The sequence below is a fragment of the Ictalurus furcatus genome, chromosome 8, assembly GCF_023375685.1.
Source record: "Ictalurus furcatus strain D&B chromosome 8, Billie_1.0, whole genome shotgun sequence".
Lineage (NCBI taxonomy): Eukaryota > Metazoa > Chordata > Actinopteri > Siluriformes > Ictaluridae > Ictalurus > Ictalurus furcatus.
The window spans coordinates 14496941-14518332 of record NC_071262.1 but is presented as its reverse complement, the minus strand read 5'-3'; the positions used below and the strand labels follow the sequence as shown (position 1 = coordinate 14518332).

The window sequence follows — 21392 nt, the reverse complement described above, 5'->3', positions numbered from 1 at the left end:
TAGTGATGCATGATCTCAGTCTGAAGAAAAATGTCTGTGTCATGAATAGGGATGGGTACTGAAACCCGGTATTAAACTGGCCCTGGTGCTAAATTATGAAAGACCGTAGTATCAATAAGCTCTGACGCTATCGGTTCTGCAGGTTCTGCCTACATATATTATATATATATATATTATATAATTATATATTATATATATTATATACATTTTTTCTGCAGTATATAAATATTAAACACTAAAAACACTGGTGCATTGACAAATAGATGTATAATAATAAACTTGTTTTATAAAAAATAAAGCAATGTTAATTCTGTTCTCAATTTGTTTGTTTTTTCATTAAAAAAAAAAAAAACACAGCACAAAGTACTGATAAGAATACCGTTAAAGTACCGGATCGATAAGCAGTATCGGTAAGAGTAGCAATATCATTAAAACCTTAACGATACCCATCCCTAGTCATGAGACATATTGCAATTTATTTGCAGTAGAACCATTGGGCACTAATGGGCATTAATTAATGTTTAAAACATATGCTGCAAGCAAATGAAAAAACATTTGCCTGTGTAGCAGTTCTCACATTACTACAAATTAAGCATGGTAGTGTATAGTACAGGCACACAAACACTAATGGACTGTGTTTGTTTCTGTTCTTAGATGAGGAACTGGCATCCTCATCCCCTCTTGGCCAGTGTTTCTGCTGCTTTGCATGCAGGCTAATCCCATAGCCCATGTACACTATGGCAACAATTGATGCAGCCTCAGATGCACAAGACCTGTTGGCTTCCATTCACCTTGAGAAATATCTGAACCACTTCAGACAGGCAGGATTTCTGCTGGCCCGGGATTTCTGTCATGTGGACAATGCTGCTCTTAACAGACTTGGAGTGACCGCCACCGGTCACAGGAAGCGGATCCTCAAACTGGTCGAGCACATTCAAATGATCTGCCAGCATCATAGGAAGGACACTGAGTTGGACCGCTGTAACTCAGAGTCAGCCATTCATGAAGTGACTCCTGAAGGGCATCGTTCACCTCAAGGAAATGCAGACACATCCTTCGAAGCTCTGCACAACAGATCGGTGCCAAATTTGTCTGCACTTGTGAAACGCTCCCACTCAGAGTGTAGCGCTACCATTGTAAAGCCGGTCCCAAAACCTAGAACTGTCTTTAACAAACAGAGGGTGAAGGAGCCTTCACTACCCGTGCAACAGGAAGCGCAGCTCTGCAGAAGGTCCTCCCAGGATTCTGCCTCTTCTGCCATTCTGGAAGTTTCTTCTGTTGAACTTCATAGCTTAACTTCGATAGACCCGAAACAAATCTTGAGTGAAGAGAAGTTAAATAAAAGTATCTCATCCCCAGACATTAGCGGACCACTACCTCCAGTACCCCCAAGGATCAGCCGTGGGGTTCTCCCATCCACAGTCAGGGGCATGTCAAGCCAGGCCGAGCAAAGCACCCCTCCACGATCACCATTTCCTGACTCCCCTTCCAGTTATCAGTGTTCTCCTTTCACCAGTGTGCCTGGTTCTCCGCCTAGCCCTCCATGCTCTGGCTTAGAGATGGTCTCCAATGAAATCTACAGTGGCACTTTACCTGGCACTCCACCCACTATCTGGAGCCGCTCTATACCTATGCCCCCGCCACGCCAGGAGCTCAACACATCTACTGACAGCAATAGGTAGGCTAATCAGCATCACTATTACAATCATTAGGTTGGTATTCTCCCAGTGCAGTCATTTTATTATTCAGGTTTCAAGTGGTAACCCTCATATTTGTATGTCTACAGCACTTTAAATCACACCTCATCAGAACCGCGTAAACATACATTTGGTAGGTTCATTAGATTTCCCACCTTAGTTAATATATAATAAATGCATAGTTCTCTCTCTGTCCATTTTGCATATTCATTGTTCATTAATAAGTAGCAGTTTTGTTGAACATAGCTCCTGCTGATGACCAAGATGAAACGATTAGTCCATACTGTGAAACTGTTTTCCATGGCAAGTGGCAAAATCAACATCTTGAGGTGAGTGTAGAGAACAACAGATGATAAAGAACATGAAATGGTGCTGCTGAAAGAATTTAAACATGCTTTTTTCTTTCTTTCTTTTTTTTTAATATAAGGATGAAAGGTCTCCCAATAGTGTGGATAGGACTGGAACCAAAGATGATAAGCTAGGAGATGCTCATAGGTAAAGCCGTTTCTTGTGAGTTTCATGACTGTGCAACAAGGAATATACCAAATATTATTGACAGTTTATAAGCTGTTATATATGCTGTTATATAAGCTGCAGAACAACAAACACATTCTACAGAATAATTTAAAGGTTTTCACACATTATTACTTTCCCAGTCCTTAGTATGTGAATAGGGATTCATTAATACCGATACTGGCATTGGTGTCTGATACCGTGCTCATTTTCTTGTACTCATAAAAGATGCTTCCATACCTAGTAGGTTGCCCATCTCGACATCAGTATCAATGAGTACCACAAAACATGTACTCCTGCATTTATGTCCCAGGCTGTTCTGTATTCTGTTAAATAATGAACTACAGTTAGATTATTTACACATAACTGCCTGTTGTTGCTGCCCCTCCAGGCATCAGAGCCAGTCTGGTCTCAAGCGGCAGTCTCGTGGCAGTCCTGGTGACTCCCCAGGCTACAGCACAGTTGGCGAGCCCTCTTCTGCCTCACGCTCCTTCACTCTGCCTCCACATAGCCTCTACCCTAGCGAACTGGATGAAGACCAGTTCATCTCCCCGTATGCAAGTTTCACCTCACTGTCTGAGAGGCCCTTACCCATCCTCAGTGGATGGTTGGACAAACTCTCCCCCCAAGGGTATGCCCTGTCTGGACTCCTGCTCTCCTCCTGTCTCTGCATTTCCTCCCTTCTTGAGGGCTGCCTCTGTCTCCTGTCCATCCTTTCCTGCCGGTTTGTCTAGACCTTATTAACCTTTCCAGAAGCCTTTATTTCCACTTTTTCCTTTACATTTTTATGAGCATTCATAGAATTACTGTATATTTTTTGTCTGTTGTTTCAGTGTTTGTTTTCTTTGCCTGGACCCAGATGATATCTTTTTGTGTTTATTTGTTTTAGGAATTACGTGTTCCAGAAGCGCTATGTAAAGTTTGATGGAAAAAATCTGATGTATTATGGCAGTGAAAAGGTGTGTTGCATACCAAAGTCGTGATTTTGTCACACTGAAAAATGTTTTATATAACTAAAACTTAAAACTTTGAGTACCTAGAAAAGTGTTATATAAATCTAAGGAATCATTATTATTATTATTATTATTATTATTATTATTGTTGTTATTATTATTATCATTATTATTATTTTATAGATCTATAATAAAGTGCAGTGTAACAATGAAGTCAGTTTAATCAAAACCTTTTGGAAATCTTTTCAAGGATTAGGCTTTATCTGTGTTTGAACAATGTTCCTAAATTATAAAGTACTCAATCTGTTACCTAAATAACTTGGGAAGTCCCTAATTCAGTAGAAAAAAACACTTTGTTTCCTGTTTTTTTTTTTTTTTGAAGTGTTGAATGTTGTCATTCCTTGCACAAATGGCTTTCCTCTGTTTGCCCCAGGACACATACCCAAAAGGTGTGATTCCTCTTGGTGCTATACAAATGGCCAGAGCAGCAAAAGACAACAAATTTGAAGTTGTGACGAATCACAGGGCATTTGTTTTCCGTGCAGACAATGAAGGTAAACACGTCATCCTCAAGGCTATCACCCATTTCCTCTAATAGACTGTGTACACAATGCAGGAAATCCCTCCTTCATAATTCTGTGTGGGTCATGTAACACCTTTTATACCACCACTAGAATCCTATTCTGGTTAAGACTGGCTTACAAACACGCATGTTGATGAGCTTAATGTTTTTTTTTTCTTTTTCTGCTGTGTTCACAAAATACTTTGGATGGGGCTCTGACATCATTCTCCACAGTGCAGAGGAGTAAGTGGTGCAGTGTGCTGCAGGAGTGGGTGAAGGAGCAGATGGTGTTTGGCCGGCCACGTTTTGGCCCAGGGAGCCACTGCCAGAAGAATGGCTTCTTAGAGCTTAAAGGGATAAAGTCAAAGATCTATGCAGCAATTATAGCTGAGCAGATTTGGCTGTATAAGAACGAGCAGGTGATTTTAAAATTAATCACATTTTCAGTTCACCTTTGAGCCCAATAAAGGCACATGTTGTTCCACTCTGTTTCCTTCCTGAAACAGTTGCTCGAAGGCTGTAGAAAAGGGCTTGCTGTGCCAAAGCTGATGTAATCTTCACTAGACTAATTTTGTAATTGACCTTTTTTTCAGTGTTTTAAGAATGGCATTGGAATCACTGTAATCGAGGCCAGAGGCGCTACGATCCGAGATGGAAAGAACAAAAGTTTTGACCTCATAACTCCTTACAAGGCCTTCAGGTAAATGCTCACCATTGCACTTTTCAGTAGTGTTTTTAGAGCTGTCCCTATTAGGGTATCATTTGGGCTGTAAAATGAAAATGAGACCATTTGGTTTGCTCAGAAGATCCTTACTTTGGGGCCCTGGTATGATGGCATGAAATTTATAGTCTCAATAAAAAATAAATAGAGGGAATAGACAACAACATTGGGAAATAAGGATAAACCCATGTTGAGTTTCACATCGAGGATACCCAAATAAACACAATGCCAGTGGTGGATTATTGCTCCAACACTCAGAAGATTGGAGTAATATAGTGGAAGTTATATCTATAGTATCTAGAGCAGGGATCTCAAACTCAATTTACCTGGGGGTCGCTGGAGGTAGAGTATGGGTGAGGCTGGGCTGCATCAAGTATTCCACAAAAAAAGGATTTCAAGTATTCCAAAAACAGTATAACCGATCCAATCATCTTAATCTTTAGTAATAACTATTCAGAACATGCAGAACATGAACGGTTCTTCAGAACATAGGTTTCTCTTACTTCCTCCTACTCCTTGCTGCCAGAGACTTGGCAGCGCTTCCTCTTACACAGCTGAGCCACATTTGGCTTGAGGGAGGAAGCAACTGAGACCCTCAGTATGGCTCGAAGATGCTCATCTGTAAGTCTGGACCTGAACTTTGATGTATTAAAGTTCATAGTGGAGAAGAGCTTTTCGCACAGATAGGTGCTCCCAAAAAGGCACATGATTCGCTTGAACATCTTGGAAAGCTCAGGGAACGTGGGGGGCAATTCTCTCATAAATTGTCCAAGCTTGTCTGTTTTTCCACTCACCTCCCTGAAGTTGGCTTTGAGTTCAGAACTGCACTGCAGGTCAATTAGCTCCAACTGAATCACAGGGGGGGCATCTTACACATCGAAGGAGAAGGGGTCAGCAAAAATTTGAAACGTGGCTCTGTGTGTCTTGAAGTCTGCAAACCTGTGATCAAATTCTTCCTGTAGCTTTAGAATGGTATCAGCATACTTCTCACCACTGAATGGTGTGCCTGAATCCATGAGCACCTTGCATGCTGAGAAATGGCAGAGGTTTGTCTGAGAAAGCTGGGCTTTCCATAACACAAGTTTTGTGGAGAATGCTCTGACACTGTCATATGCAACACTGACAAGCTGGCCCTGGCCTTGTAACTTCTTGTTCAGTACATTCAGCTCCTGTGTGATGTCAACAAGAAAAGCTAAGTCCATTAGCCATTTGGGATCACTTAGTACAGGAACAGCCATCCCATCCTTATCCATGAAGGCTTTCACTTCTGCTCTCAACTCAAAAAACCTCTTCAAGACGCCCCCCCTGCTAAGCCAACGTACCTCGGTGAAGTAGAGCACATCCTCATATGCTGACTCTATTTCCTCCAAAAAGGTGCGGAACTGCCAGTGCTTTAAGCCCCTGGATCTGATATGGTTGATGCATTTCACAACGTCAGACATCACATTGTCAAACTTAAGGCATTTGCTGCAAAGGGCCTGCTGATGGATAATGCAGTGCAAAGCAATGGCCTCTTCCACACCCTCCTCTTCCAGTTTTCTTTGAACAAGTGCCACCAGTCCATTTCTCCTCCCCGTCATTGATGGCGCTCCGTCGGTTGTTATTCCAGCAAAACTCTTCCATAGTAAGCCGGCATCCACAATGGCATCACACAGCTGGCGGAATATCTCCTGGCCATGCATTGGAATTATTGTGAGCAAATCCTCCATCACTTCAAAATTGTCATCAACACCACGGACATATATTGCGAGCTGCGCAGTGTCAGTGACGTCTGTGCTCTCATCAAGAGCGACTGAGTATGAATGGAAATGTCTAGCTTTCTCACGCAGTTGATCGTAAATGTTATCCGACAGGTCAGAAATGCGCTCTGCCACTGTGTTGGCTGAAAGGCTGATGTTGCTAAACTGACCTTTCTTTTCCGGACAGACTATACTTGCAGCCTGTAACATGCACTGTTTGATGAACTCGCCGTCTTTGAATGGCTTTCCTGCCTTAGCAATCATCTCACTCACCACGTAGCTAGCTTCGACTGCTGCATCACTCTCTTTGCTTGCTTTCTTGAAAAAATCTTGTTGCCTCAGTAGACATGTTTTAAGTTTGGCGACCCGGTCCTCTCGCTCATCTCCCTGGTATTTTGCATACTCCTCAGCATGTCTAGTTGAGTAATGACGTCTGATGTTATACTCCTTGTGCACCGCAACTTTATCTGTGCATATTAGACACGTCGGAATGCCCCTGTGCTCTACAAAAAAATATTCCGTTTCCCACTTCTCCTGAAATTGTCTGTGCTCATCGCCAGCCTTTCTCTTCACGGCAGGTTTTGAAAAAGACATGACTGGGTGACAAAAAAAAACGTATTTGCACTGGGTAACACTCCCAAAACACGTTTCAAGTGACCAACGTTGATAATTCGTGTTGTTGTCACGAGCCTGAGCTATGGTAGCCCACAAGTGTTAAAAAATATAAAACGCCCAGGGCAATGACTCACGCAGGTGCATGTGAGAAAAAGTTAGTGGGGGCGGGCCGCACTAACAACAAGCTTTGATTTCAAGTAGGGGGCCACAAAATATCGTTCCGCGGGCCGTAATTGGCCCCCGGGCCGCGAGTCTGAGACCCCTGATCTAGAGTATTTCAGCCTAAAGCCTGCATTTAGCCAATAAATACCTCAAAGTGAACTGGTTTTGTAGTGGTAGTTTTCAGGACATTCTTGTCCCTGTAGCTTCACGGCTGAGTCAGAGCGCGAGAAACGGGAGTGGATGGAAGCTCTGCAGGAGTCAATCGCAGAGACGCTCTCCGATTACGAGGTGGCTGAGAAAATCTGGTCTAACCGCTCCAACAGGGTGTGTGCAGACTGCAAAGCCATCAATCCCGACTGGGCCTCCATCAATCTCTGTGTGGTCATTTGCAAGAACTGCGCAGGTATGTCAAGCTGATGGAATGCTTTCAAATCCCAGGTGACTTATCAACCTAATGGATTGTCTGACAGTGCCTTGTTGTTGTACAAATCACTAAACATGTCTTTTTAATTCTGTGCAGTCATTAGGTGGCATGCAAAATGCGAAATTGCTTTTAGATTTGACATCATACTGTAGCATCATTTAACGCAGTGGTCAGTCAGTGTAGTGGCTTGGAAAACTGACATTGGTTTTGAGAGCGCTAGAGTGTTTATCCCAGTTGGTCCTCCATGTCAAATACTCAAGATAAGAGGTTGCTTGGAGGCAGCCTATTGGGATGACACTACAGGCAAACAGAGTGAATGGAGCATGCCAAATGGTGTGCTGACTTTTTTGTTGTGTCTGCCTGCAGGCCAGCACAGAGGACTGGGCACAATGGTGTCCAAAGTGCAGAGTCTGAAACTGGACACCAGTATTTGGAGCAATGAGATAGTTCAGGTGGGGGTTGAAGGCAGAGGACACGGGTCATGACACTGGCCTTTGCCTTTAAAGTTCTTTGCATGCTTCCTCTGTTGAAAATTTCCTATACTTTTTGCTAAATGACACCAACAAACATTTGTACTCGCTTCTCACTTAAACGATAATCTCATTAGAGATTCTATTAGCTTTCATCAGTTCCAAAAATGTGTTAACAGAGAATGGAGTGTTTATTTACAGTATCTCACAAAAGTGAGTACACCCCTCACATTTCTGTAAATATTTGATAATATCTTTTCATGTGACAACACTGAAGAAATGACACTTTGCTACAATGTGAAGTAGTGAGTGTACAGCTTGTATAACAGTGTAAATTTGCTGTTCCCTCAAATTAACTCAACACACAGCCATTAATATCTAAACCGCTGGCAACAAAAGTGAGTACACCCCTAAGTGAAAATGTCCAAATTGGGCCCATTTAGCCATTTTCCCTCCCCAGTGTCATGTGACTTGTTAGTGTTACAAGGTCTCAGGTGTGAATGGGGAGCAGGTGTGTTAAATTTGGTGTCATCACTCTCACACTCCCTCATACTGGTCACTGGAAGTTCAACATGGCACCTCATGGTAAAGAACTCTCTAAGGATCTGAAAAAAAGAATTGTTGCCCTACATAAAGATGGCCTAGGCTATAACCTAGACCATACGCCGCACACTGCATCAAATTGGTCTGCATGGCTGTCGTCCCAGAAGGAAGCCTCTTCTAAAGATGATGCACAAGAAAGCCCGCAAACAGTTTGCTGAAGACAAGCAGACTAAGGACATGGATTACTGGAACCATGTCCTGTGGTCTGATGAGACCAAGATAAACTTATTTGGTTCAGATGGTGTCAAGTGTGTGTGGCGGCAACCAGGTGAGGAGTACAAAGACAAGTGTGTCTTGCATACAGTCAAGCATGGTGGTGGGAGTGTCATGGTTTAGTGTTGCATGCGTGCTGCCGGCACTGGGGAGCTACAGTTCATTGAGGGAACCATGAATACCAACATGTACTGTGACATACTGAAGCAGAGCATGATCCCCTCCCTTCCGAGACTGGGTCGCAAGCCAGTATTCCAGCATGATAACGACCCCAAATACACCTCCAAGACGACCACTGCCTTGCTAAAGAAGCCGAGGGTGAAGGTGATGGACTGGCCAAGCATGTCTCCAGACCTAAACCCTATTGAGCATCTGTGGGGTATCCTCAAACGGAAGGTGGAGGAGCACAAGGTCTCTAACATCCACCAGCTCTGTGATGTCATCATGGAGGAGTGGAAGAGGACTCCAGTGACAACCTGTGAAGCTCTGGTGAACTCCATGCCCAAGAGGGTTAAAGCAGTGCTGGAAAATAATGGTGGCCACACAAAATATTGACACTTTGGGCCCAATTTGGACATTTTCACTTAGGGGTGTACTCACTTTAGTTGCCAGCGGTTTAGACATTAATGCCTGTGTGTTGAGTTATTTTGAGGGGACAGCAAACTTACACTGTTATACAAGCTGTACACTCACTACTTTACATTGTAGCAAAGTGTCATTTCTTCAGTGTTGTCACATGAAAAGATATAATCAAATATTTACAAAAATGTGAGGGGTGTACTCACTTTTGTGAGATACTGTATATGGCACATGCAGTATATATTCTGTAAATATAAGACTGAGAACCTGCAATGAAGTTTACGTATATGCATATGTATATATTTTAGCTCTTCATAATGCTGGGTAATGACAGAGCCAATGAGTTCTGGGCTACCAGGCTGCCAGCAGCTGATGAAATCGACTGTGATGCCTCTCCAGAACAGCGGAGGGAATTTATAACCCAGAAATACAGAGAAGGCCGTTTCCGTCACCCTCACCCAAGCTTTAGTACACAGGAAGAGTTACTTAAGGTGAGCAACAGACAGTGAGTAAAGCTCACTGCAGATTGAAGAAAAAAAGGAGTTCACAGTCTTACCAGTCATGTTAAATGTCCTTTAGTAGTAGGTCTTGGTACAATAATTGGACTTATGTTTTCATCAAAATATTTAATCACTTATTTAAATAGCTTCATTAGTTCTGATGAAAAGATAAAATAGACTAAGTGAAATACTGTATACGTTTAAAAGAATACAAACAGTGTGTTTCTTAATCCACAAGTGTCTCTTGTCGACATGAAGCACACTTATAATGGAAGTTGTTGCTTTCCTTCACTCGATATTTAGATTGTGCTACTTTAAAGCACAAATTTAAGCAGCCATTACATTTTAACAATAAAAAAAAGAATGTCTTACTTAATCTATTTATGTGTAGCTTAATCCAGTCATTCAACATTATAGCAATGTAATAAAAAAATCAGATAAGTCAGTAGTATAGTTTCCTTAAAGTTTTGTTTTGTCAATGACTGATTCAGTGTGAACCGATCTTCAGCGTTTTCTTCTCACATTTTCTGAAAGGATGAATTACAATGCTTTCGAGCTTAATTTACAAATGTGTTTGACTGAAGAATTAAAGGAATGTTACAGTACACTGTGCAATAATCTGCATTTCTCATAAATATCTATTTACAGCTGTAACAACTGCCTTTAAGTTTTATGTCAATGGGCTTTCTTTTCTTTCGTCACACACTACAGGGAGATGATTGTATGTGGTAATGCTGTGGATGATTTGGTCAAAAATGTTGAGCGTGTTGCGTCTTTTCTGAGCTATTGTGTTGGTCTGTTTAGTAGTCTGCCCTGTGAAGAACTCATTTCACACTGGAGCATTAAGGATGTTTTGCTTAAAATAGCCTAGCCATCCCTAGTATAAAGCCAGCGGTCAATGCCTTGACTGACTTGCATTATTCTTAGCCATTGCTCACATTTCCAGTCTAATCATTACATTGCTGTCTATACAGAATAGAATGAGGATGTGTGCTAAATAAGATGACTAATAAATGGCCAGTATTCTGAATGAATATTAGGACTTAGAATATCCTGTGACTGAACATGCTTTTTATTGGTGCATTTGGTGGTCCTGCAGGCACTGTGCACAGCTGTGACTGAACAGAACCTCTTAAAGACAGTCACTCAGTTATTTGCAGAAGCAGAAGTGGCTCGACTCTCGGACTCTAATGGACATGAGAAGCACCTTTCTCTGCATTACTCTTACACCCAGGCCACAGGTTTTCAGGATTTACTTACACACAAACAGACACCACAGCAGGCACATAACCACTTCCATTCCACCTTAACCACTGACTCTGCAACTATCATCCACCACATCACCACTGTAGCAGTGTATATTTCTCTAATCACTAAGCCTTATTCATTCTCAACATGTAATTTCAGAATTATCAGCATGCACATCCCACAGTGGTGGTAATCAGCATTTCTACATTCGGTTCTATTTCCTTGCAGATTCCAGTGTGTATGATGAGATCATGCAGCCAGTCCTGTATTCTGGCTACCTCTACAAGTCATGCTCCATGAACAAAGGCACTTTGTCTCGCAGAACCAGGGAAGGTAGGCGACAATGTGGCAAACAAAGCAGTTGGCAGAAGTTTAGGAGCAGAATGTGCTTCTTCAGAAGATGACAGGAAAAAGGGGCCTTTCAGGGCTTACTTCACTGACAAGCATGTATAAATGTATTCCGACATCTTGCTGAGCAGTGGCCTGAACTGCCAGTGTTTATACACTGTATAATAACAAATGCAATTGAATTTTATTTTGTTTGATTTTATTGGTATGCTTTACCAGCAGATTTACTTACCTCACAATTGCCATCTCTGTTCTGCTTTTATTTTTTTGTATTTTTATTTAGATTTCCAAAAGTATTGGTGCTCGGTGGAGAAGTCTCTTCTGTTTTATGAGTCTGACAGGTGCCATGAGCCCAACATGAAGATAGAGGTCAAAGATATCATCTGTTTAGGAGTTAGCAGGCCAGACTCATGCACCAACAACAACGGCTTCATTGACAGGTATACAGCAAAAATGTCTATAGCCTTCATCAGACATGCACACAAACATTAGCCAATGAATACCCATACATTCTGAAGTCTCCACATCACTTAATACACCTGTTCATTATAAAAGGTTTACATACACGTTATAGACCACTGACCTGACTGCAGGTGCATGGAGCAATAGGATTCAGGTCCGAGCCACATATTTCTGTAATATAAACACATTTTAATGGGAACTAACCAGTGTGTAGGTTCTACTTCCTTTCTCATTCATTGACAGGTATGTAATTTCCCCATGACTGTGAAAGAAAGTCAACTTTTTATTGTTCAGTGTTGTCACTTATTGCATTGAAAAATGTTTCAAAAAATTGAAAAAAGCTTTTTTTTCTCTCTGTTTTAGGTTTCGATACACTTTCGAACTGTACCTAACATCTGAAAAACTTGTGCAGTTTGGTTTAGAAACTCCAGATGCACTACACAGTTGGGCAAAAGCTATTGGAAAGGTAAGCATTAAAATACATGATAGTGTACATCCTGCCTCTGACCTTAACTGAGGGGTTCTGATGAGCTCTTGTCTATTCAGGCCACCACGCCTCTGAGCTGCCACTGCTTACTGACGAGGGAGTTTGAGCGTGTGGGCATGTTGCGTTATAAGGCCATGCTGGACCCGCGGCAGTGGAAAGAGGGCTTCTTTGTTCTGCAAAAGTCCAACCTCTTCATTTGCCCTGGAAATGATGGAGCTGCTGAGGATATTATTAACCTGAAACGCCTGCAGGAGCTCAGTGAGCCTCTCAAGCCCACTCTGTTTTAGATGGTTCTGTTTTATATTTTGTGCAGTTACCACTGGCTAATTTGTGCTTTTTTTTCTCTCTCTCTGTTTCAAATGTTAAAGGTATAGCATCAGAGACAGACAATCATGAAAAGAAAGACATTTTGGTTCTAGTGGAAAAAGGAAGGTGAGCTTTATCTTTTGGCGATTTACGAAATTTTTGGCGATTTTCGAATCTAGGCAAGCAAATAGATCCACAGAAATGTCGATGGAATTGGATGTGTGTTTGTGCATTTAGGACTCTGCACCTGCAGGGCATGGGGCGTACAGATTTCTCTCTGTGGTACACAGACATCCAGAAGGCAGCAGGAGGCAAAGCCAACACGCTGAAGGACCAACAGCTGAGCAGGAACGACATCCCCATCATTGTGGACAGCTGCATTGCTTTTATTACACAGTATGGTGAGGAAAACAGAAAGTGTACATCTGAATGTATTCTTTCTTCAAATGCAAATCTGCATTCAATCCACTTACAAGGCATAGTTCCAGACAAGGCTGAATTATTGCTCATTGCTATAATTACAATTGTATTTCAAGGTGATCACCTCATGTATTACGCTTGTAAATTCTATTTATGAATTTTTAATATCCATAAAGAGCCAACAGCAGTGCCTTTTACATTTAAAGACAGTTAAAAGTATAATGACAGGATTTAACTTACTGTAGTGTTTTAGCCTGTGAATGCTAAACTGTATTAACTGTACTAAACTGCATTTTACTGCTGACTGTATGGCGGCACTATCCGTTTTGGTGAGAGAGGAGAGAGCCTAAGGAGACAAAATGGAACGTGTTGTCAACTTGCAACTAATGTTTCCATAATTATGGACTGACACACTGATATTTGGATAAAAATACAACAGGTACACTACACAGAAATGTATTTGACTGGTGCCGCTGTGACCCTTTGTTTTAGCATCAGAAGAAATTCTTGTCACACCGAGAAATGTTACTTTTTTCTGTTTTCTTTTTCTGGCCTCAGGTACTTAGGTTTACTTAAGTTTGCATCTGAAGATCCTCAGATAATTCTCTTATATTTCTAGGTCTGGGCCATGAAGGTATCTACAGGAAAAATGGAGCCAAGTCCAGAATCAAGCTTCTGATGGAGGAGTTCCGGAGAGATGCCCGCAACGTGAAACTCCGCATTGGAGACAATTTCATTGAGGATGTGACAGATGTGCTGAAGAGGTTCTTCCGTGAGATTGATGACCCCATATTCATGGCAGATCTGCACCCATACTGGAAGGAGGCTGCCAGTCAGTAGTTTCTCATCTCATGCTCATGTTTTTTTTTTTTTTTCATATTGCTCTGCACACATCTGAATATCAGGGATATAAAGTTTCACTGCATGCTGAGCACCTCTCTTAATCTGCAGAGATATCTAATAAGACGCAGAGATTGGATAGGTATAAAGAGCTCATCCGTGGTTTGCCACGAGTCAACCGAACCACTTTGGCTGCTCTCATCAGTCACCTCTACAGGTTTGCTAGTTCAAAATATACTGTTTCAGACTTAAGCTGTAATCATGCTGAACATTGATGGTTTGTGAATGTCTTTAACTCTTTCTCTTCTTAAAAACCCATTTTCTTTGTATATTCCCCTCCCAGGGTACAGAAGTGTGCCGATCTGAACCAAATGTGCACAAAGAACCTATCTCTGCTGTTCGCCCCAAGCCTCTTTCAGACAGACGGGAAAGGAGAGCATGAAGTGAAGATCATAGAGGACCTCATTGACAACTATCTGTATGTCTTTGATGTGAGTAGAAAAACCAGACCAGACCATTATGTGAGTAAATAAAACAGTTAGTTTTACGTTAGTTTGTTTAAATAATTAGTCTCTAATTTGCCTTTTACTAGGAAGCACACAGGCAGCCCTAAACTGGCACAGTTACTTTACTTGGGAAAAAAGTATTTTTAATCAATAAAATTGCTTCAAACAAATGACAGGATTAGCGGTATAGAAGGTGGATGGATGGATGGACAAATGACAATTACTGTTGAAGTAGACTTCATGTCCTGTCATGTACTTTGATCTTCTTTAATGTTGTCTGTGTATTATTTAGTTTTAATACTGCCCAAGATGGTATTAGCATGACAGTCATGTGATATCTTTATAGTGTCATTTGAGACCTATTTATTTATGTTTATTTGAATTTCTTTTAAAGATTGATGAGGAACACAAAACTCAGATTGAACTGGAAATCAGTCTCATCACAACCTGGAAGGACACACAGGTTCAATAATATTTCTGTCACTCACCAACACCTTCTGAAATAAACCTATAAAAAAAGAAGTAGCAGTAGTACGCTTGGCCTTAATGTGCCATACTTTATTTATTTGTTTTGTGTTTTTTTTATCCAGCTCTCTCAGGCAGGAGACCTGATTATTGAGGTCTATCTGGAGGAAAAAATGCCAGACTGCTGCATCACTCTGAAAGTAAGTACAGATTTATCTACAGTCTAGTTATGAGACTGTTTCATGTTGGAACGCCATAAAAACGTTTCCACGCATTTGCTTTGTAGGTAAAAGTTGCCATTTCACATTATGACCACATGGTGGCACAAGGCCACTGTGAAGCCAACCAACTTCTGCTTTACTCAGTGTGTGTTTGTTTTGTCATCTGCCTGTCTGTAGGTTTCACCCACTATGTGTGCAGAGGAACTGACTAACCAGGTGCTGTATATGAGGAATGTCCCTGCAGGTGAAAAGGATGTGTGGATGACCTTTGAAGCCATTGAGGATGGGGAGCTTGGTAAATAGATCCATACCAGTCTGCTCAAGTAAAGGGCACTTTCACCTTAAACCAACCTGAATCAAATGGTTGGGGATGTTAATTGATGTCATGCTGTATTCAACATGGGACAATAAATGGACACAAAACTGTGTAGTGTTTCAGGACATTCTTTATAATTCTAATTGTTCGGGAAAATATGTTGCGTTTATAATTATAGAACGGCCTCTCCACCCAAAAGAGAAGGTTCTGGAACAAGCACTACAGTGGTGTACCATGGCTGATCCTAGTTCTGCATATTTGTTGGTAAAGAAGGTACCCAGAGGAGAAATGATTGATATCTTTACAGGTGATTTCATATGTTTATTAAGTTACTTGCAAAAATGCAGTTGCATAACATTTTCATAGAAAAAGAAATAATTAAAAGGCTAAACCACAGTAATTTACTCTGTAGTTTTCAGATTTAAAACTACAGTAAGTAAATGCATTCTGTATTAAATGTTCTTTTTTCTACCTTTTTGGTTCAAAGCTTACAAGAGTGAAATTGTGAAGTTTGGAGTTCTGAAGTGCCGAGAGGAGACACCTAAACTTCTACAAGGGACCAAATTCCAGGAACGTCTGTTCCAAATCCAGGATCACAAATTACTCTTAATGAAGGACAAGAAGGTATGTCTGCTTGTGCCCTGCAGCTTTTCCAATTTCTATTGAATTGAAAAAAATAATAATTAACTGGAGAAATTGGAGGCCAGAGATTTAAATTTTTTCTGTATTCTAACTAACATAGACCAACAAACCCGAAAAAGAGTGGCAACTAAAAACTATGAAGATTTACATTGGAATAAAAAAGAAGTTGAAAGCACCAACAAAGTAAGATGATATTTCCTTGTTACATCTGTTACATGTTTCTTGATATTTCTGTTTACAAATATGACATTCCCATTAACTCGTGTCAAATTGCAGATGGGGTTTCACTGTGATGATAGACAAACATCAGATGTAAGTATTTTCTTTTGATTGAATGGGTCCAATGATCATTTACTTAATTGCATCAGCCTTATATAGTGCACAAATTACGGATCATGTTGGTACGCTTGCATAATGAGTAGTAATCAATTTCCTCACCTTGACAGGTATCTCAGTTGTTCCAGTGAAACAGAGCTTTGGGACTGGATAACCAGTCTTCTGAAAGCACAGGTATCAGCCTTTACATGGGTATTGTTTCTTAGATACTTGGATATCAGTTGTTAGGTCAAGTTCATTGGATATCATTTTGTAATTGCTCACTGGTAACTTGAAACGATCAGTACTTGGCTCATTTACTTTGATCCGTTTCTCAGAACGACGACTTGCGTCCTCCTGTGATGAGACGCCACTCCTCATCTGACATCTGCAAGCAGAAGTTTGGCACCATGCCCTTAGTGCCGATCCGCGGAGAAGACAGCAACACCAACTCCACCATGCTTTCTGCTAATCAGACGCTGGTAATGCAAACACATTACGCTTCACGGTCTTTCTGCTTTGACACCCGCTAGTGTAAAGTTCATAGACTCATCTTGAAATGTTATGCTTACTAATTGTTTTGTTGTGTGTTCGCAGAGGAAGCTTCACGATAGGAGGACACTATCAATGTACTTTGTGAGTATGTCTTTGATTTATTTTATTATTCTGCTGCTTGCATGCAATTTGGACTTTTTCTTTAATTATCGCACACATGCAATATCTCAGTAATTTTGTAAGGCTTAGCCTTTTTTTTTGTATATTTTTAAACCTGTTTTTATATGTTGCTTGTTATGACATTAGCTAAACCTATCAAATGTCATCTCTTGTGGTACAGACAGACATTTTTGCCTTTGCAAAACCATGTTTCCCCACTTGAGGAATTCCTTCAGATTTCCTCGACCCTCCCATTCCTGTTGGGACCTGGGGTTTCCTGATACGACACCACCAGGATGTCGAGCTGACTTAGTGAAGATAACAGGATGCGCAGGGTGGAAGAATTGTTCCACGCCATTGTTATCTGACCGTAGCCTTGAGGGCAGGCTGGGGCCTCTGTCCAAAACTCTTGTGTTTTGGAAATGGGGTAGAGGAGTAGGAGGGAATTGTGTAGCCTCTGAGCTCCTGGTGACTACTGAGCCTTAAGCATTTGCAAGCAAATTGTTTGCTGGCTTTTTTCTTTTGTCCTCAGAGTATTCAGCAGTTATCTTGAGGTTGTCACTGTGCTACTAAAACAATGGTTAAAATCAATGAATGAAGTCTCATGAAATCACTTTGAATGCCAGTAAAGGCTGAATTCTTTTTGTGAATGTACCAATAACCACACATAGAATCTGATAATTGGAGATAATCTTTTAGCTAGCCAGATGGTTTTGAGAGCTTACCTAGGTGTGTTGTTAATCTAAGGTGTAGTCTCAGGTACTTTTCCTATTCAGATTATACTGTGGTAGGTGTTCTACTCATTAGGAGTATGAATGAATCCACATACTACTATACTAAATAGAATGTAAAAAATATTATGTGACCTGTGATGATGACCTATCATGATTTTGTTATACTTTTTAGAACAGCTGTATGTGGTATATGATGTCTATAGAGCTATATAATCTACAAATATCACTGATTGCACTGAATAGAGTTTTTGAGCTGTGAAAGATGATGCTTAATGGAGGCTATGTGGAAGTGAATTCCAAAGCATGTGTGCTGCAACACTGAAAGACCCTGTAAAAGCTTAAATCAGTCTATAGAGAGAAATCTCTAGACCAGTGGTTTTCAAACTGTGAGGCCTCCAGATGGTGCCAGAGGGGCCGCATAGAAATTTTAGAACATTAAAAAAAAAAAAATTGTGTGTAAGTCAGGATTGTGAACCTTTACACTATGATGTACATAAAAATGAGAAATATTAATAAATGAAATCAATTATACATAGCACACTAAGACACACACCAAACAGAGACATCTGTTGATATACTAGTGTACAGTACTGTTAGCCACACACTGGTAAAACCTAAGATTATTTAAAATGGATACGTTTTAGATAGAGGATGTAGTCTCTTATCTGAGAAAGTTAATACAGAACAGCCTAGTGTGGGGAAAAAACGAAACTGCGAAAATTTGACAACTCTAGAGGGCCACAATGGGATGTACCCTACACAAGCGGGGCCTCATGCTGAAAAAGTTTGAGAACCATTGCTATAGACATTTACAGAAAGTATTGTAATGTTTAGGCTAAAGACCTTTTGGTCCTGGCTTTGAAACACATGTTCCTGGTAGGGTTCCCATGGTTCTTGAAACTCTGGGGGAAAAAATCATGGGAAATGTCATTTTATTTTCTAGACCTTTGGAAAATAAATGTTTTGGAAAAGTGGGAAAATGTGCAGATCGGGGGCCCAATTAATAAATCCAACACCTCTGCTCTAAACAAAATTTTTATTTAACATACTGTAGGCCTGGGACAAAAACCCACCAAAATGTACATTCTTTAAAACAAATTGTGGACGGTGTCGGTATATGTATTAATACACATTTTTATGGAAATATAAGCCAAAAATGACTAATTAATTTAAAATTCATGAATTTAATTTTTACAACTGTAACATACACAATTGCTTGGCCTTTTTGTTCAGCCCATGAAGGTGCAGCAGGATTCATTGGAGGAACGGGATGAAAGCCCAGAGCCACTCTACGAGGAGGTTGGTGACTTTAGCCTGCAGGTGCTGAAGTCCCTGGAGAACAGCTTTCTGTCCAGTGGCCACACCAAGAGTCGGGAGGTGCCTCCACGCATTGAGAGCCTCGGCCAGGGGAAGAGCAGGTCCCTAGAGCGCACAGTTGTCCCAAAACTGACCCGTTCTATTGGAGGAGATGGATCTCTGGACACACTGATGCACGAAGTACCACGTGCTTCTTTAGAGCGCAAATCATGTAGTCCTTCAGAAGAGCTGCTGTTACATGAACTCTCAACACTTTGTAAGAAACCAGAAGATGATGAACAGTGATCTGCGGAAAGCCTGACCTAAGATGTCCAGCTTCACCTCTATTGCACAACCTGAATCAGAAACTGGTATTGTATTCTGCTGTCTGGAGGTGCAAACATTCTGCTTAAAATTGGAAACATTTTTTAATGAGGATTTTGGGCATGGCTGTTGGTCATATGGTTGTATTATTTCACATGCATAAAATGTACCAGTATTATAAAGATTGGACATTTTGCTTCATATTGCTAATATCTGTAATTCTTTTTCATGCGCTCTGTATATAACTGGTATGTAATATCATTTGGTATATGACCTGCTTGTGTTAACAAATCTGACTCATCTTAAACAGTCTTGAAAGACAAAACTGAAAAAAAATCTGTTTACGTTTTGGTAATTAAGCTTTTAAAACTCACTGACTCAGTATCCTGCTGTTTTTTTTTAATGGACTGCCAAATTCATTCATGATGTACATAAAATTAAGCCTTTATATAGCTGAATTTGGATGCATAAATCCAAATTAATCCGAGAGACATTGCTAAAACTGCTTTTCAAAAACCTTCTTCAAATTGCTTTATTTTAAATGGGAAATTAATGAATGTGTAGTGTACTTCTTTCATGTACAAGCTCTGGGACTTTTTTTCACAAGTACAATTTGTTGTATTTATTAATTTATTAATGTGTCTTCCAGCATTTCTCAGCATTCAGATACTGGAGGATTTAATGGCGGTGATATCTGAGAAGCTCATGGAGGAATTCTGTCCAGCTTGACTCTGAGACAGTAGAGGGCAGTATAGGCTCAGCATATAATGGCTTGACAATCATGAAACGTTAAATGTATTCCACTTTTCTACAGAGATTTACCAATTTTGCACAGTAACCTACAGGCTCTTAATTAAACAAATTTATGCTACAGTATAATTGTAATATCACCTGTATGCAAGCACTTTTGTTTGACTGCTATTCTTTGCTATGAATGTAACAATGTGCCGCTTACTCAGTATTTTATGACTTATTGTAGTGTTACATGCCACCAAACACTGTAAAGCTTGAGTACTTTACAAAACAGAGTATGTTTTGATTTTTGCAGAATCTCTTACTGAAACTGAATGAGGATGTTGAAATATGAGTGTTTTTTGAAAATGGACTCCGTATGTTACACAAAACGAAGACCGGTTGCTGCAAGGTGTGCTCAATAGAGGAAGTAAGGAAATAGTTTACACCAATTTACACTGGATACATAGAAGCATGGATGGGGTACATTTCCTGCAATAACTCTAGATGCATTTTGGCATAAACTTTGGGGCTTGATATATTGTATATTGGCCTTGACAAAATATTAGTGACCAACTGCAAAATCGAGTTTTAGTCTTGCTAGTGACTTAGAACAGCAGAACCCTAGTATTAAGGCTTTACTTTTTCCCAGCAGATGGCACCTCAATTGTAGTACTTGACGATAGTATTATACGATTCTGTCTGGGTTATAAATGAATTGGAGATAGAATCTTATAATGCAAAGGTCATGAAAAGTAATACTAAGGGTTAGGGTTATACTTTGGAGTCAAGTGAAATATTCAACATCTGCTATGAACTGTTAAACATAGCGTGACTTTCTGCGAAGATTACGTTACAGTTTACATTTAAGCACTTGTTAAATTTAAAAGTTAAAACTTCCTTGTTGCTGGGTTGGTACATTTGGGTATTCAGAATGTATCTTTATATCTTTACAGGTTTATAATAATTTAAGGTACATAATTGGACCTTAAGGACCAATGTTGTACTTTTAAATCTTTAAAGGCTAATTAAAGGTAAAACACATACACCTTCCTAGGTTAAAAAAAAACAGTCACGAACATCTACCCTTGATGGTGCCACCTGAGTGACCAGGAAAAGTACAGTGTGGTACCTTTGGTACTTGAGAGCGCATTTGGCAGGGGCCCTTATACAGAGTAATCTACAGAATAGTCTCCACCAAAAACACATTCACACTTCAGCACGTTCCATTTTTTAAAATCATGGGCAGGTTTTTAAAAAAAACATTATTAATGTGCTTGTGTGTTTTTGTGGGTTGAATAACAAATGCTTTCCATGCACAGGCC

At 40.4% G+C, this 21392-nt stretch overlaps 1 protein-coding gene across 1 annotated transcript in view; it reads left to right on the top strand.

The window, feature by feature from the left end:
* The window catches only part of arap3 (ArfGAP with RhoGAP domain, ankyrin repeat and PH domain 3), a 30297-nt gene extending 9938 nt beyond the window's left edge, over positions 1-20359 (top strand). The window contains exons 2-34 of the mRNA XM_053630968.1: positions 655-1678; positions 1787-1830; positions 1944-2026; positions 2125-2192; positions 2602-2841; positions 3100-3169; positions 3597-3717; positions 3960-4144; positions 4319-4425; positions 7166-7365; positions 7753-7838; positions 9560-9742; positions 10851-10992; positions 11228-11332; positions 11631-11787; positions 12173-12275; positions 12356-12554; positions 12665-12728; positions 12840-13003; positions 13642-13854; positions 13974-14079; positions 14206-14353; positions 14763-14831; positions 14959-15033; positions 15232-15349; positions 15549-15677; positions 15858-15994; positions 16113-16195; positions 16289-16324; positions 16459-16522; positions 16666-16809; positions 16925-16963; positions 18949-20359. Coding sequence (XP_053486943.1) covers positions 729-1678; positions 1787-1830; positions 1944-2026; positions 2125-2192; positions 2602-2841; positions 3100-3169; positions 3597-3717; positions 3960-4144; positions 4319-4425; positions 7166-7365; positions 7753-7838; positions 9560-9742; positions 10851-10992; positions 11228-11332; positions 11631-11787; positions 12173-12275; positions 12356-12554; positions 12665-12728; positions 12840-13003; positions 13642-13854; positions 13974-14079; positions 14206-14353; positions 14763-14831; positions 14959-15033; positions 15232-15349; positions 15549-15677; positions 15858-15994; positions 16113-16195; positions 16289-16324; positions 16459-16522; positions 16666-16809; positions 16925-16963; positions 18949-19317 — 5001 coding nt within the window. The 5' untranslated portion in view covers positions 655-728 and the 3' untranslated portion in view covers positions 19318-20359. The remainder of the gene's footprint in view (positions 1-654; positions 1679-1786; positions 1831-1943; positions 2027-2124; positions 2193-2601; positions 2842-3099; positions 3170-3596; positions 3718-3959; positions 4145-4318; positions 4426-7165; positions 7366-7752; positions 7839-9559; positions 9743-10850; positions 10993-11227; positions 11333-11630; positions 11788-12172; positions 12276-12355; positions 12555-12664; positions 12729-12839; positions 13004-13641; positions 13855-13973; positions 14080-14205; positions 14354-14762; positions 14832-14958; positions 15034-15231; positions 15350-15548; positions 15678-15857; positions 15995-16112; positions 16196-16288; positions 16325-16458; positions 16523-16665; positions 16810-16924; positions 16964-18948) is intronic.
* Positions 20360-21392: the final 1033 nt, after the last annotated feature.